Source organism: Takifugu flavidus, chromosome 6 (genome assembly GCF_003711565.1).
Source record: "Takifugu flavidus isolate HTHZ2018 chromosome 6, ASM371156v2, whole genome shotgun sequence".
NCBI classification, from domain to species: domain Eukaryota; kingdom Metazoa; phylum Chordata; class Actinopteri; order Tetraodontiformes; family Tetraodontidae; genus Takifugu; species Takifugu flavidus.
Window position 1 is genome coordinate 13,228,408 of NC_079525.1, and position 12,500 is coordinate 13,240,907.

The 12,500-nt window shown below is 46.4% G+C and overlaps 4 protein-coding genes across 6 annotated transcripts in view; all 4 read left to right on the forward strand.

Moving 5' to 3' along the window:
• The window catches only part of scpp7 (secretory calcium-binding phosphoprotein 7), a 1,551-nt gene extending 160 nt beyond the window's left edge, over nt 1-1,391 (forward strand). The window contains exons 2-9 of the mRNA XM_057036255.1: nt 1-64; nt 173-208; nt 347-385; nt 470-502; nt 575-625; nt 714-839; nt 1,013-1,075; nt 1,192-1,391. The exon at nt 1-64 is cut by the window's left edge and continues 1 nt beyond it. Coding sequence (XP_056892235.1) covers nt 11-64; nt 173-208; nt 347-385; nt 470-502; nt 575-625; nt 714-839; nt 1,013-1,060 — 387 coding nt within the window. The 5' untranslated portion in view covers nt 1-10 and the 3' untranslated portion in view covers nt 1,061-1,075; nt 1,192-1,391. The remainder of the gene's footprint in view (nt 65-172; nt 209-346; nt 386-469; nt 503-574; nt 626-713; nt 840-1,012; nt 1,076-1,191) is intronic.
• A 376-nt stretch (nt 1,392-1,767) lies between these two features.
• Nucleotides 1,768-3,737, forward strand: scpp5 (secretory calcium-binding phosphoprotein 5). Its single transcript, XM_057036350.1, has 11 exons — nt 1,768-2,014; nt 2,091-2,166; nt 2,260-2,325; nt 2,427-2,498; nt 2,584-2,631; nt 2,730-2,798; nt 2,881-2,910; nt 2,988-3,035; nt 3,120-3,155; nt 3,232-3,312; nt 3,393-3,737. Exons 2-11 carry the CDS (start codon nt 2,113-2,115, stop codon nt 3,408-3,410), a joined length of 522 nt encoding a protein of 173 aa, XP_056892330.1. The 5' UTR covers nt 1,768-2,014; nt 2,091-2,112; the 3' UTR covers nt 3,411-3,737.
• A 906-nt stretch (nt 3,738-4,643) lies between these two features.
• enam (enamelin) lies at nt 4,644-10,012 on the forward strand. Of its 3 annotated transcripts, none has more exons than XM_057035556.1 (7): nt 4,644-4,796; nt 8,275-8,339; nt 8,423-8,452; nt 8,536-8,598; nt 8,682-8,726; nt 8,815-8,892; nt 9,187-10,012. In XM_057035556.1, the coding sequence occupies exons 2-7, from the start codon at nt 8,283-8,285 to the stop codon at nt 9,835-9,837; spliced, it is 924 nt and encodes a 307-aa protein (XP_056891536.1). In that variant the 5' UTR covers nt 4,644-4,796; nt 8,275-8,282; the 3' UTR covers nt 9,838-10,012. The 3 variants fall into 3 exon arrangements, with proteins under 3 accessions (XP_056891536.1, XP_056891538.1, XP_056891537.1); XM_057035558.1 differs by having other exon boundaries at nt 4,689-4,796; nt 8,278-8,339; XM_057035557.1 differs by lacking the exon at nt 4,644-4,796 and adding an exon at nt 7,888-8,185.
• A 611-nt stretch (nt 10,013-10,623) lies between these two features.
• Nucleotides 10,624-12,500, forward strand: part of cnga1a (cyclic nucleotide gated channel subunit alpha 1a) — a 3,471-nt gene continuing 1,594 nt past the window's right edge. Inside the window, exons 1-6 of the mRNA XM_057036846.1 lie at nt 10,624-10,983; nt 11,140-11,411; nt 11,622-11,782; nt 11,856-11,960; nt 12,088-12,194; nt 12,306-12,500. The exon at nt 12,306-12,500 is cut by the window's right edge and continues 416 nt beyond it. Coding sequence (XP_056892826.1) covers nt 11,932-11,960; nt 12,088-12,194; nt 12,306-12,500 — 331 coding nt within the window. The 5' untranslated portion in view covers nt 10,624-10,983; nt 11,140-11,411; nt 11,622-11,782; nt 11,856-11,931. The remainder of the gene's footprint in view (nt 10,984-11,139; nt 11,412-11,621; nt 11,783-11,855; nt 11,961-12,087; nt 12,195-12,305) is intronic.

A 12,500-nucleotide genomic window follows, 5' to 3' on the forward strand; every position in this document is an offset into this window, starting at 1 on the left:
TAAAGTGAAAATGAAGTTCAGTCTGCTGGTCGCCTGCATCCTCGGGGTGGCTCTCTACGTCCCTGTAAGCCTCCGCATTTATATTCCCTTGTTTTTAACACCTGTTATCATCAGATTCAGGTATTTGTTGATGCTGATTGTTGATTCTTCTGCATCTTCTTTTCCTTTACAGCATCACATGATTTCTGCCATCTATGTTCCCCCCGAGGTACGAGCACAGTGCACAAATATTCAGCAGAACTAACTCAACACACAGGGCTGCCGTTATATGTCTTTAAAAAAACAACAACGCAGAAGTTAAATAAATGGAGCGATAGATTTAAAATGGCCCGTCTCATCCTCCCAGATGATGCCTGCTGGCGATCCGGTTGAAGGCACCAATAATGTAAGAGCTCGTATATACCAGTGATTGAAGACGTGTGTGTCCAAATCCCACTTGTTCATGTTCTGACTGTTCCCGCTGCTCCAGGCCGACGCCCAGACGCGGAGTCTCGGAGGAGCTGTGAGTAACCCCGACGCTGTGTGCACTTTCTGCTCCCACCCTGCTGTGGATAATCTAGTTCCCCTCTGACAGGCCCGCGGCTCAAACAACCAGGACCCTCCACAGCCCAGTGGCCAAGCAGAGGTGTGTCCCCCCCCCCACAACTGTGTCAATTTCCCAGTATGAGCTGTGTGAAACCTGATTGGACAGTATTTTGGTTGACTGGCCGCAGGTGAACCCTTTGGTTATCAACCTACCGGACCCTGCTGCCGCCGCCCCCGTGGCTGCGGCTGATCCTGCTGTGGTCGTAGTTCCCGCCGTTCCCGCCGTTCCCGCCAGTCCCAACGGTGCTGCGCCTGTGAGTGCTGGGTGAATTTTCCACGTGTTAATTGGTTTGACTGGTTTTTGCCGCAGCAGCCTGAGAGCATTATTGGAAAAGCACTTTCTATTTTAAACCCAGGAAACATTTACTGGTCAGCTCGGCGATGATGTCATGACCTCAGTCCCTGATTGGTGCGTCTATCATTTCAGGTCTTGGTACCTTTTGGAGACGACGACGATGACGACGATGACGACTAAGCAAATGGCAGACAGGTGTAAACTGTATTACTGCACAATTCAGTCTTTTAACGGAACATACTCATTATATTACCCTGTATTTATTGTCTCGGTGTGACTCAGCGTTCTTAAATTGTACTTGTCATCAACAGTTATCAAGAAGTTTGGTGACCGGTTGGGCCAAACCAGTGCTGGGGAGCAACAACCAGCAAATGACAGCTATTTCCTGAAGTTGGGAGAAGCACAAATGCTGTGTCATGTCTTTTAAGATAAAAACATGCTCCGTGGGGTTTTATTAAAGGGAAACTCTCTCTCTCAAAATAAAAATTCAAATAAAAATTCATGCTCACGATCGGTGTGTTTGTCGCTGTGTTTTTAGCGATGGTAATTTACTCTTCGCTGGCTCAGTAAGGAACCAAAACAAATCCCGTAAATAACATTTTATATCCTCAATCCACATAAAGCATTGAATCTAATTTCAAAACATGAACCTCACTTATTTATATTAATACAGTGAGATATTATTTTTCACTCAGTCCACGTTAAACTGACTCCACTTAAAACCACCTTTTGCTCCACTTGCTGTGGTTTGTGAGGAGACGCCTCGGCAGCCGCGTTTGCCCCGGGCTGCCCGGGTCGCCTCGTCCCTGTGGGGGCGCTCCTATGGCGGGTTTAGGTACCGCGGACGGGGCCCCGCAGCTGGAGCTGTTTACGCTGCAGATGTGGAGGTGTGCAGACAGTGTAATCAACCCAAACCTGCTATTACACAAAGTGGATTTGACCACTGGTTGTTTGCTAAAGCTGAAGACTAGACACCTGCAGCGTACCTACTCATTTTGGGAACATCGCTCCTGCCCAACGCCATTGGCTCCGAGGTGAACCGGCGAGCTATAAAAGACCCGCCGACTCTGGCCGAGACACAGCCGACCGGCATCCTCTCCATCGTCATCCTCTCTGGTGGTGTCCGTGACACAGGTGAGCGATGATGAACTCCAGCGTCCTCCTCGACCGACCGCGCCTTCATTTCTCTTGTGTTTTTTTTCGTCCGCAGGAAAATTCCCAATCCTGCAAAAATGAAACTGGCCATCTTGTGCCTCTGCCTGGCGAGCACAGCCTCAGCTGCACCTGTACGCTCACCCGTCCGATGTCCTTCCATTTGACTCTCCCTCCAGGCTCATTTGTAATATTTGTGTTTTTCCCTCTCTGTTATTATTCCGTAGTCCTTCTTTCATTACCTGCCCCATTATGGAGGTCCCAGGCAACAGGTCGCCCCTGCCCCTTCACAGGTAATGACCCAAACTCTGCTCATTTCACCTGAAACAAAGGCTTTTTCCGAGCTTCCGGACCGGAAATGAACCAGCTTCTCCGTCGTTTCTTATGCCCTCAGGTGAAAACTCCGTTCACAGCTGCTCAGACTCTAACACAGCCTGGATTAGTTGGTGGATACAGTGTGGAACTGGTGCGTTCGCCCTCCGTGCTTTACTCCAAACGGGTTTTTATTGATTCCAAGCTAACATTTCCACGGTTCTCTTCTGGTTTCTTAGCTTTTTCCCCACAGATTTCCTGGCACACCTGGAGCTAACACTGCACAGGTTAGCGCACTCACGTCATAAATGGGCTTCTTAATTGATCCGTACACACGTGGTCGCCGCGGTGACCACTATTAATTGCATTTCCTGTGTCACTGCAGCCCTTTCCCTCCCACGGTTTCATCAAGTACTCCATTCCTCAGCCCCCAGGCAGACAGAGCGTGGAAGTTGTAAGTGTTTTGCACCTCTAGACCACATTTTGTTGCGATTTTGGGAGATTTGCTGACGTTTGCTGTCCGTTCATATTTGCAGTACTACCCCTACGACTTCTCCCAGCAGAGGGTCAGTGCTCATATCGCCGAATGAAAAGCTTGTTTTTTACCGCAGTATTGAATATAACGCCTGTGTTTCTGCTCCAGATACTGACAAACATCCCTCCCCTGACAAACGTTCCTCATCTGCCAAGTGTGAGATATTTTCCACCCTCATCTTTTTGACTGCACTGGTTCTGCTGTGGTGCATTTCACTCATGACCTGCGTTATTTTCACAGGTGCTGCCCTTTGAAATCCCCGCTCATATTCCTAACGTGAGTTCCAGAAAGCAGCCGTGACGGGATGCGCCGAGGTGAGCTTGTTTAACGCCGATCTTTCCGTCCTCTCCAGGTTGCTGTCTTCGATAGCCCCCCTCCATCCCAGGATCCTCTGCCCCCTCTGCAGCAGGACCAGCCGACACAGACAAGCCAGGTAACATCAGCTTCCTTAGAAGCAAAAAGTTGCTAAAAAGCTGCAGAAAGTGTGTGATGTGTATGTTTCTGTCCTTGTAGGTGCCAGAAAAGGTGTGAAGTGGGTGAAGGGCCTGAGGAGGAGAGGATTTCTTTCCATCTTAACGTTGTTGAACTGAATGTGTTTCTGCAACATGTGGATGTGCGTTCAAATGCTAAGATGAGCGGAAGAATATCGTCTCGAGCAGATTATGACATCACCTTAGCGACGGACGTCCTCTTGGAACATGTTCTGCTTTCCCTTTAGCCTTCTTAGATACCCAGTACTGTGCTAAAATGTGTAATCTCCCCTCTCCACCGTGGGCACAATTGGTGCTGCGCTGGTTTATTAACTCATTGTCATGTTTCCTTAAACTTCTTAAGAATTAAACTCTAAGTTTTCATCAATTTCTGTTGGGGTTTTCTTGTGATGAGTTTTTTAACAAACAAACAAACACAAAGCTATAATTTAACATGGGTTAGTTGGTGATTGTTGCATTGGACCACATTATTTGACCCAGAAAAGTGTTTAAATTGTATATTTAAAAAAGGGACACCAGTATTTGACTCTAGATTTTATTTTATTAGGAGTGCAACCTTTCTGTCCAACATTTAAAAGATTCTTAATGTTGATATTGCATTAAATATCTGTGTGAACTGCAAATACGATGTCTAAAAGAAGGAATGCTGAAGGGGTAAGAAAATCTGAGTTTCCCATCATCACTGCGCACTCCTCAAGGGTTAAAGGTGGCGTGCCAGTCGTACGCCTCGCATGACATCGCCGTTGACAGACGGTGTTGCAAAACACATTCTTTCTGAGGTTGCTTGTTCTTTCCAAGTATAAAAAAAACAGACATCTATGCTAGTAAAGGCCAAAGAGAGGTCAATATGTTGTTTTCAGGCAATTTCAGCATTCTTATCATTATTAGTTCAGGGTGACAGACCGAGACCGTAGATACGGTATGTTTTTCCTCATTTTATTTCCCTATATAAACAGAAAACGCGTTTGTGTTGGCAAGTGGACCGAGGGACAGTTCAGCAGAATATTCAGGTTGCAGTGATGAGTGCTGTGCCTTTTAAAAAATCACACTTTTCATTTGATTTGTGTTAAAAAGGAAATGGAGACCGGAGAAAAGTGTGTTGGACACCTTTTGAGAGCGGTCTGCAATCCAGATACTTCAGGGAGGGAATAGACGCATTCAATAATGTGTCACCAGCATATAGAGGTGCACTAACCTGCCAAAGATATTCCCCCATCCAGACAAATCACTGGATTCATGGTTTCCAATCACTTCCATGGCCACAGGTGTGTGTGAAATCAAGCACCTGGGCATGCAGACTGCTTCTGCTAACATTTGTGGAGGAATGGGTCGCTCTCAGGGGCTCGGTGAACACCAGCGCGGTATTCCACTGGCGACGATGTGGTATTATAAATTGGAAGCAATCGGGGAAGTCACCCGCCAAGAGGTAAGCCATGAGGTCGCCAACGTTCTCCTAAACCAGCTACAGATCAGTTCCAGCTACAGACCTCAAAACTTCATGTGGCCTTTAGCTCAAGAACAGTGTGAAGGGAGCTTCATGGAATGGGTTTCCATGGCCGAGCAGCTGCATCCGAGCCTCACATCAACAAGTGCAATGCAAAGTGTCGGGTGTTGTGGTGCACAGGAGGCCGCCGCCGGGCTCTAAAGCACTGGAGACGTGTTCTGGGGGGGGGGGGATCTCAGGGACGAGTCAGGGTTTGACAGTTGCCAGGAGAACAGGACTCCTCTGACTGTATTGTGTCAGCTGACAAGTGTATAGTTTGGTGGAGGGGGATTATGGTCTGGGGTTGTCTTTCTGGTGCATTCCAAGGCAATCTGGATAATTTCATGCTCCCAACATTGTGGGGACAGTTGTGAATCCTTGTGGGACGCAGGTGATTGGGCAGAGGATCTGAAAGTGCACCCTCAAACCTTACTGGCTGTAGTCAAGGACAAGAGCAGCTTTTGAACATGGCCAGAAAGTCCATTATCCCTTAGCATGTCCGGCAGTATTTAATGCTCCATTTGTAAGATGCAGAACACATGCAGTTATTTTTGTTATCATTAGAAGATATGATGCGAGTCGACAGCAGTGTTCACTTTATCTTCACTATCTCTTCGAAAGGAATAGTTTAACCTCAAATGAAAGCAGTCTATAGGACACAATCGGGGTTTTGCGTTCAGAGCCTCTTTAGCACCCTCTGGTGGTGGGAAGTCGCATCGCATGCTCTGTTGGATAAAGTCAGCTTTGGGGAAAGGGATAAAACGGTGGAGAAATGTCCTGCTGCAGATTACCGTCAGCTCCTCCAGATGATCGATAACGTGAAAAGGTCACTCTCATCATTATTGAATGTCGTGACCCTTCGGTCACAGCCCATTACCTCTGCTCCTGTCTGCTGCCCCCACCACCCCACACAGTTTTGTCTTTCACTTCAAGTTTTTATTTCTGTGAGCATCATGAGTATCAACAAAAGGACTTTATTACCCAACCTTAGGTAATGGAACAGCAACTGCATTAAGAATCACATCAACAGCACACAGTTGAGAGTTTTGGCCCTGGTGGGGGAGTAAATTTACCTACAGTGACATGTGATTGCTTTTAAAAATAAACACAGGAATAACATTCCTGCAGCTTTGGGCACAAAGCGTGTCTCCACATGACAAGCGCTGATCTCTTCAAACAGCCAGCACTTATCACACGCAGGTGCCATCCTGTCCACAACGCTGACTTTAAAAGCCACGTCTTTTCTCCAACAAAAGCTCCAGAAAGTTTTGCGATGGATAAAAAGTGGTTGGCACTGACAGGAAGAGGGTTGGACTCTGCTGGGGAGTGTGTGGAGTTGTTGGCTGTTCACAAACGTTCAGAGCCACAGAAACCAGTCTGATGCACCAAACTAAAATCTAGAAAACATGCTGAGTACAAAAGCCATACGCAAAAGTGGAAATGTGACAGAACAGTGATAAGAAATCATTAATCATCTCGTGAGTTCACCAATGATGCATCAATCTATGAATGGAACATTAAGGGAAATTGAAACCTCTTACACTACTTGAATTACATTTAATCTTCTATATATATATATATATATATATATATTTTTTTTTTTTTTTATTTATTTATTTTTTTTTAAATTGCTCCTTATTTACTGAAATGGCTCGTGTCAAACAAATTTGCTTTAAAATACTGTCGAGACTTTGCTGCTGCATATTCAGCAGATTCTTGGTGTGAATGACAACAGCCCTGGCTGCACTACCTTATTAGCTCGTGGATAATTAATAAAATTCGAGTTCCAGGCCTCGAAGGCCAAACTCCTGCTGGGTTTTCCGTCCTACAGTTACAGTAGCTCGCGCTCTCTCCTGGGATCCCACGCGTCTTTAGCCGCCAGGTAGGAAAGGAAACCCGGCTGGACTAGGATCCCCAAGGACTGGGTCTGGAACACAGTATCCATTTTATTCGCAGCTGAACAGCGCCACCCGGTGGCAGGTGGGGATGAAGCCTCCACTCCCTCCGCTGCAGGTTGAATCACATCCCTGACATACATTCTCCTGTTTCCATGCGTCAGTTGAGATGTTAGACCACCTTATTTATGTTTTGATTTAGATGACTTCATTGCCTTTTTACGTGATAATCCTTTACTTGTTAAAGGTCTTTGTGGATTAAAACAACAAAGCATAAAATGCTGCTTGTTTAGGGTGGTTCAAGCTTGATTCTCCTTTAGTCATTCCTTTGTTTTTGGGTGTGGTTTTTCTTTTTAGGAGGAAAACAACAAGATTCCTTTTTGAACAGTAAGTGTTCGGAACACTCAACAGGACAATTTAAGAAACGGTTATTTGATGCAAAAGAAAGCTCAATTACTCAGCAGTCTGGAGTCAAAGACGTCCAGATTACAGTCCTCCATTACCTGATAGGAGCCGCACAAAACAAACACCAGGAACCTTCAGGGCTCAAAATTGCTGTGTGTACAAGTGGAGCCGCTTAAACAAAGACGGGGATCAGAGAAAAGTCCGTGACATTGGCAACGCGCACTATAAAATCCAGTCTTTAAGTAGATGTCTGGAAGTTCTGGGAGTCTGCCTGAAAAATTAGGGGGGAAAAAATCTTATCAGCAAAAAGATGCAAAATCTAGATTATGTCAACGTAAAATGGGGAAAGAATGACCACAGACCTTTAGTTCTATGTTAGTTCTATCCTCTTGGTACCAATGGTTCCTAGAGGGTCAGAAATGGTAACAAATACAGGCCCTCCAACATCTACTGGATACAGACCACAGCCCAGAAATACCAGTACAGACGTCTCAGATGCCTTATGTCCAATATCAAGGTCTCTGAAAGGCATAATGACAGTGGCACATCCTCAGTTTGGATCCTCATAACTCCTGCACGTATCAACCATTTATTTAGTTGCTATACTTAAAAGCAAATCAAAGCTGGATGGATCCAAATTTCTTTTCAATCCTAAAAGAGAAGTTCTTTCTGCTGCCGTCCACCTCCGTGCATGTGGTGTTGTAAGATTTTCAAATGTGGCCTTTTTTTAGTTGCTCTAATTATGATCTTTTTTGAGCTCAAAGCGATCTTTATTTTCCCCTCTGAAGTTTGGTTTTTAAGGTAACAAAGCGGGCTGAAGCGTACTTGCGGAACATGTAATTACCTCTGCGATTTGCTGTTGAGTTTTGAAGTGTAAGTGTTTCTTCAAACGCACTGCTCCGCATGTTTGTTCTGGGACGTGATTGGCTGTTTGGGGATGTCCTGCTATAAAAACGCCATTGATGTGAGACATGAATTAGTTCACTTTCCGTCCTTGTGGAGACTTGACTTCGGTTTCTCTTTGCACCAAAGGTAAGATTTTTCTTTCTGAGGGCTAGCTTCTTTTGTTAGCAATAATTATTGCGATAGGAAAGAGAACGAACCTTTCTTTTATTCTCCAGCAGTGGTCATGATGAAATTTCTGGTAGCCCTGATGTGCCTGCTGGGAACGGCCTGGTCTGCTCCAGTAAGTCATCCTGGTGCTGGTTGTGTTCTCTTAAAACCGTAGTAGAAATGTATCTTTCCTCATTGCTCCTGTTGCTGTTGCAGGCTCTGGGAAGTGAAAGCGCAGAAGAAAATGTAAGATGCATTTATTTTAGGGCGATGTTTACTTATTTGTCTGTTTCTTGTGTGTCTGACGATGTCTCGGGGTTCTTTGGCAGGTTGCGGCGCAAGCGAATCAGGCCGTGAGGTGGATGCATCTGTACAGGCTGTACCAGCAACAGGTCTGACAACAACAGCCCAAATTATCATCGGCAACTCTTGATGACACAACTAATTTGTTTTGAAATGTTTTTTTTTTTTTTAGGCAATGCTTCAAAATCCCTTCCTTTCCTCTGCTGGTGGAGCTCAGGTAAGTTTTTATGTAGCTACAAGCAACGATCGTTCGTCCATTTGGCGCAGCGGAGGTGAATTTCAACATCTGGCGCTCTGTTAATCAGGTGAACGGCGGCCCCGCTCAGCCAGCTGTTGTGGCCCCTCCAGCTGTTGTTGGAGATGCATCAGATGAAGAGGCAGAGGTAACGTGACCCGAAAACCGAGAACAATACAAAGACATAGTCAGGAAAGATGTTTTTTTGCTTTAAGGACTTTTCATGATTCCTGAGTCTAGTAATGATGAAATCTGTCTGATACTGAGATGACTGTAGTGGCACGAACGCGCCTTTTAAGGGCGCTGTTTGTTTGTTTGTTAGTATTGATTGCGCAACACTGAGACGAGTGTTTAGTGTAAAAAAAGACCAAAGAACACACAATGGGAACATCGGCCGTGTTTTTTTGTGTCCGCATGTTGAATTTCCCGCTCGTCCGCACAGATGCAGGCCGCAGGGCCCGGGGCCCCCGCTGCCGCTGCCGCTTTGAACTCCGACGAAGCGGAGGAGGCGACGGCATCAGAGGCTGAACCAGCTGCCGACCCTGCGGCGACCGGAGCTGCGGACACCGAGGGGGCATCGCCTGCTGCTGCAGATGTTCCTGTTGATGCAGCCGCTGCAGATGTTCCTGTCGATGCAGCCGCTGCGGATGTTGCTGCTGGAGCTGCTGCAGATGTTGCTGCTGGAGCTGCTGCAGATGTTGCTGCTGGAGCTGCTGCAGATGTTGCTGCTGCAGATGTTCCTGCTGGTGTGGTTGCTGCAGATGTTGCTGCTGCAGATGTTCCTGCTGGTGTGGTTGCTGCAGATGTTCCCACCAGCTGCGATGCGCCGGCTGAAGACGTTCCTGTCGACGCGACCGCTTCAGATGCTCCCGTCGATGCAACTCCTGCAGATGTTCCCGTCGATGCTACTCCTGCAGATGTTCCCGCCGATGCAGCCAGTGGACACGCCCCTGCCAGGGGCGACGCAATCGCTGCAGATGTTCCTGCCGGGGCCGATGCAGCCGCGGCCGACGTCCATGCTCATGCAGATGTCACCGCCGCTGCAGGTGCCACAGCTTGTGCCGACGCAGCCACTGCGCCACTCATGGTATAGATCAACTCTGCAGGAGCAGATCCCCCGCTGTAGCTCCCTCCTAAGTTCTGATCTGTTATCAGTTAGTCTCATAACTGCAGGCAGTGTTGACAGCCAAAAATGTGTAAATGATCTGTAATGCGCTTTGTAAAACAAACATGCTCCGAATTGAACTATTAAAACATCTGTTTGATTACCACAACGTTCCATGATGCTTTCTCTGGATTTCAGTGTCCACACGATTAAATGTGTTTTCTGTGATTGGAAGAACCCTTCCAGCAGTTCAATATTTTAATTGGTCACAGCGGCAGGACGGTGCACGCCGTTCTCTTTGGAAATCCTCTGATGGTGTTCGGCGAATATGACTTGCAAATGTTTGGTGGCGCGGAACCTCGGAGCCTCAAGTGTTTCAATTATTTTCCAACGCGAAGGCGGAGGCTCTCTCAGCGAGGACAAATTTTTAGATTAGAAATAAAATAGAAAAATAAAGTGGATGACATACTGTACATGCTAGTCGAGCGCTCACACTGCTTCTGGGCCACATAACATGGAGTTGCTAGGTGTGTGTGTGTGTGTGGGGGGGGGGTCGGCTTCTCCTGCCTCTGGTGCACCGCAGTGATCGATCGCTTTAAGTCTAATTTAATTTCCACGGGTCAGATTCAATTAAAAGGATCCAACTGATCAGTGTCCTGTAACAACAGTCCATCATATAAGAGGATCAGAGCTGGATATGGCTTAGAGTGCTGACTGAGCAGTGTGTGTGCATGTGTGTGTGCATGTGTGTGTGTGTGTGTGTGTGTGTGTGTGTGTGTGTGTCAGATTAGAGCCTATGATGTTACTTAAATGCTGAGAAAAAGTTTCAGGGAAAAACGGGACCACTTGGAGAGTTTAATACTTTTATGCGCTGATTCTCACAAACAAAACTCAACGGCGATGTCGCACCTCGCTGGATGAATAACGAGGTTCACAGACTTTGGCTCTGCGCAGTTCTAATCCACAAATCCTCAGCAGGGTCACACAGACGGTTACTCTGTCTCAGGGGTGACTTATCTGGACACACTTTGATATGATTTAAACGAGAACCTCGCGGCTGATGCGACAGCTCTGCCGTCAAACTCCAGATTTCAGCCACAGACGGACCAAATGGATTTTGTGTCGTGATAACAGGTAAAACAGATTACGCATTATGTCTGCATGTAATTTCAGCAAATCTAACGGCACTGACGCCATAGAATGTTTCTCATTTCCATAAGACCGGAGGAACTTGAAGCAAATGTTCTCTCAGACCAACAACTAAAGTTAACCTCTGTTTTTCTGTGGTAGACTCCAGATCTGCCGCCATGACCAGTTTAAGCAGCCCTCCGTGCCAAAGTGCTCCACAACGTGTTACAGGCAGCAAGGAATGAGCTGTAAGCATGCAGATAAATAACTGTATATGTCCAATGTTGACCTGTATGTGGTAACATACTGTAGAACCTCAGTATGATGCTGATTAATGACAGCAGAAAGATCCATGAGCATCTCTTTTTTTCCAGAACGATGCCTCAGTCAAACGTTCACTGTCTCCTCAACATGAACAACAATAACAATGAAGAGTAAGTACAGAGAGCCGGTACGGACAAGTGAAATAAAATACTTCTTTTCATGAAATGTGGGGATTCAATTTAAGGGAGGAAAAGAAAAAAATGTGATGAAAGAGAAGGTGAAGAAAATGTAATAGTGGTGTCAAACTGCTTCAAAAGAACGACTCGGAGAGTGTTGTCAGTCGTGGGTGTTGGTCAATAGGTTTTTGTGTGTGTGTGTAGGAAAGAGGGAAAGGAAGAGGAGGAAAAAAAGGAGAAGGAGGAGAAGAAAGGAAGCGAAGGAGAAGGAGGCCAAGGAGGAAGGAGAAGGAGGAGAAAGAAAAGGAAGCGAAGGAGAAGGAGGCCAAGGAAAAGGAGGCGAAAGAAAAGGAAGCGAAAGAGAAGTGAGTAAACCTCTTCTGGCACATTTTGCAACACGGCCAACTTTCATTGAACTCTTATTTTGTCTTCTTATAGACCCAAAGAGGTATTCATCATCAATCCCGCTGGGAATCTGTATTACAACTGGTTGTTCATCATCACTCTCCCAGTCATGTACAACTGGACCATGATCATAGCCAGGTAAGCCTCAAGCACTCTGGTATTTAAAGAACACTCGGCTCGTACAGAGTTCAAGTGTTATTTCCTTTCCACTCCATTAACTGCTCAGATTTTAACACCGCTGGTGTGTCTCTCCTCCTGCTAACAGGGCTTGCTTTGAGGAGCTGCAGCATAATTTTATCGTCTATTGGTTTTTTCTTGATTACATTTCGGACCTGGTTTACGTGGCGGACATGTTCGTCAGGACCAGAACAGGTATCCTTGCCCTTTCTTGGTGTGCAAAATTGTAACCGAGGTGCAATCAAGGGTTATTGGAGCAGTAGGAGGGGATCCGTTTGACCCCATTTGGGTCTCTTTTGAATGCAGGTTACCTGGAACAAGGCCTGTTGGTGAAAGATGAGAAGCGCCTCAGGGACGGATACGTCAGCAGCTTCCAGTTCCGTCTTGATGTGATTTCCATTGTTCCCACCGACATCCTTTACCTCTACTTCGGCCTCGACTACCCGGAGATTCGAGTCAACAAGCTTTTGAGGATCGGCCGAATGATGGAGTTCTTCACCA

Coding starts and splice junctions, on each gene's coding strand:
- enam (XM_057035556.1), top strand. CDS start 8,283: ATGATGAAATTTCTGGTAGCCCTGATGTGCCTGCTGGGAACGGCCTGG. Junction 8,340..8,422: donor GAACGGCCTGGTCTGCTCCA/GTAAGTCATCCT, acceptor TTGCTGTTGCAG/GCTCTGGGAAGTGAAAGCGC. Junction 8,893..9,186: donor CATCAGATGAAGAGGCAGAG/GTAACGTGACCC, acceptor TCGTCCGCACAG/ATGCAGGCCGCAGGGCCCGG.
- scpp5 (XM_057036350.1), top strand. CDS start 2,113: ATGAAACTGGCCATCTTGTGCCTCTGCCTGGCGAGCACAGCCTCAGCT. Junction 2,632..2,729: donor CTGGAGCTAACACTGCACAG/GTTAGCGCACTC, acceptor GTGTCACTGCAG/CCCTTTCCCTCCCACGGTTT. Junction 2,799..2,880: donor GCAGACAGAGCGTGGAAGTT/GTAAGTGTTTTG, acceptor TCATATTTGCAG/TACTACCCCTACGACTTCTC.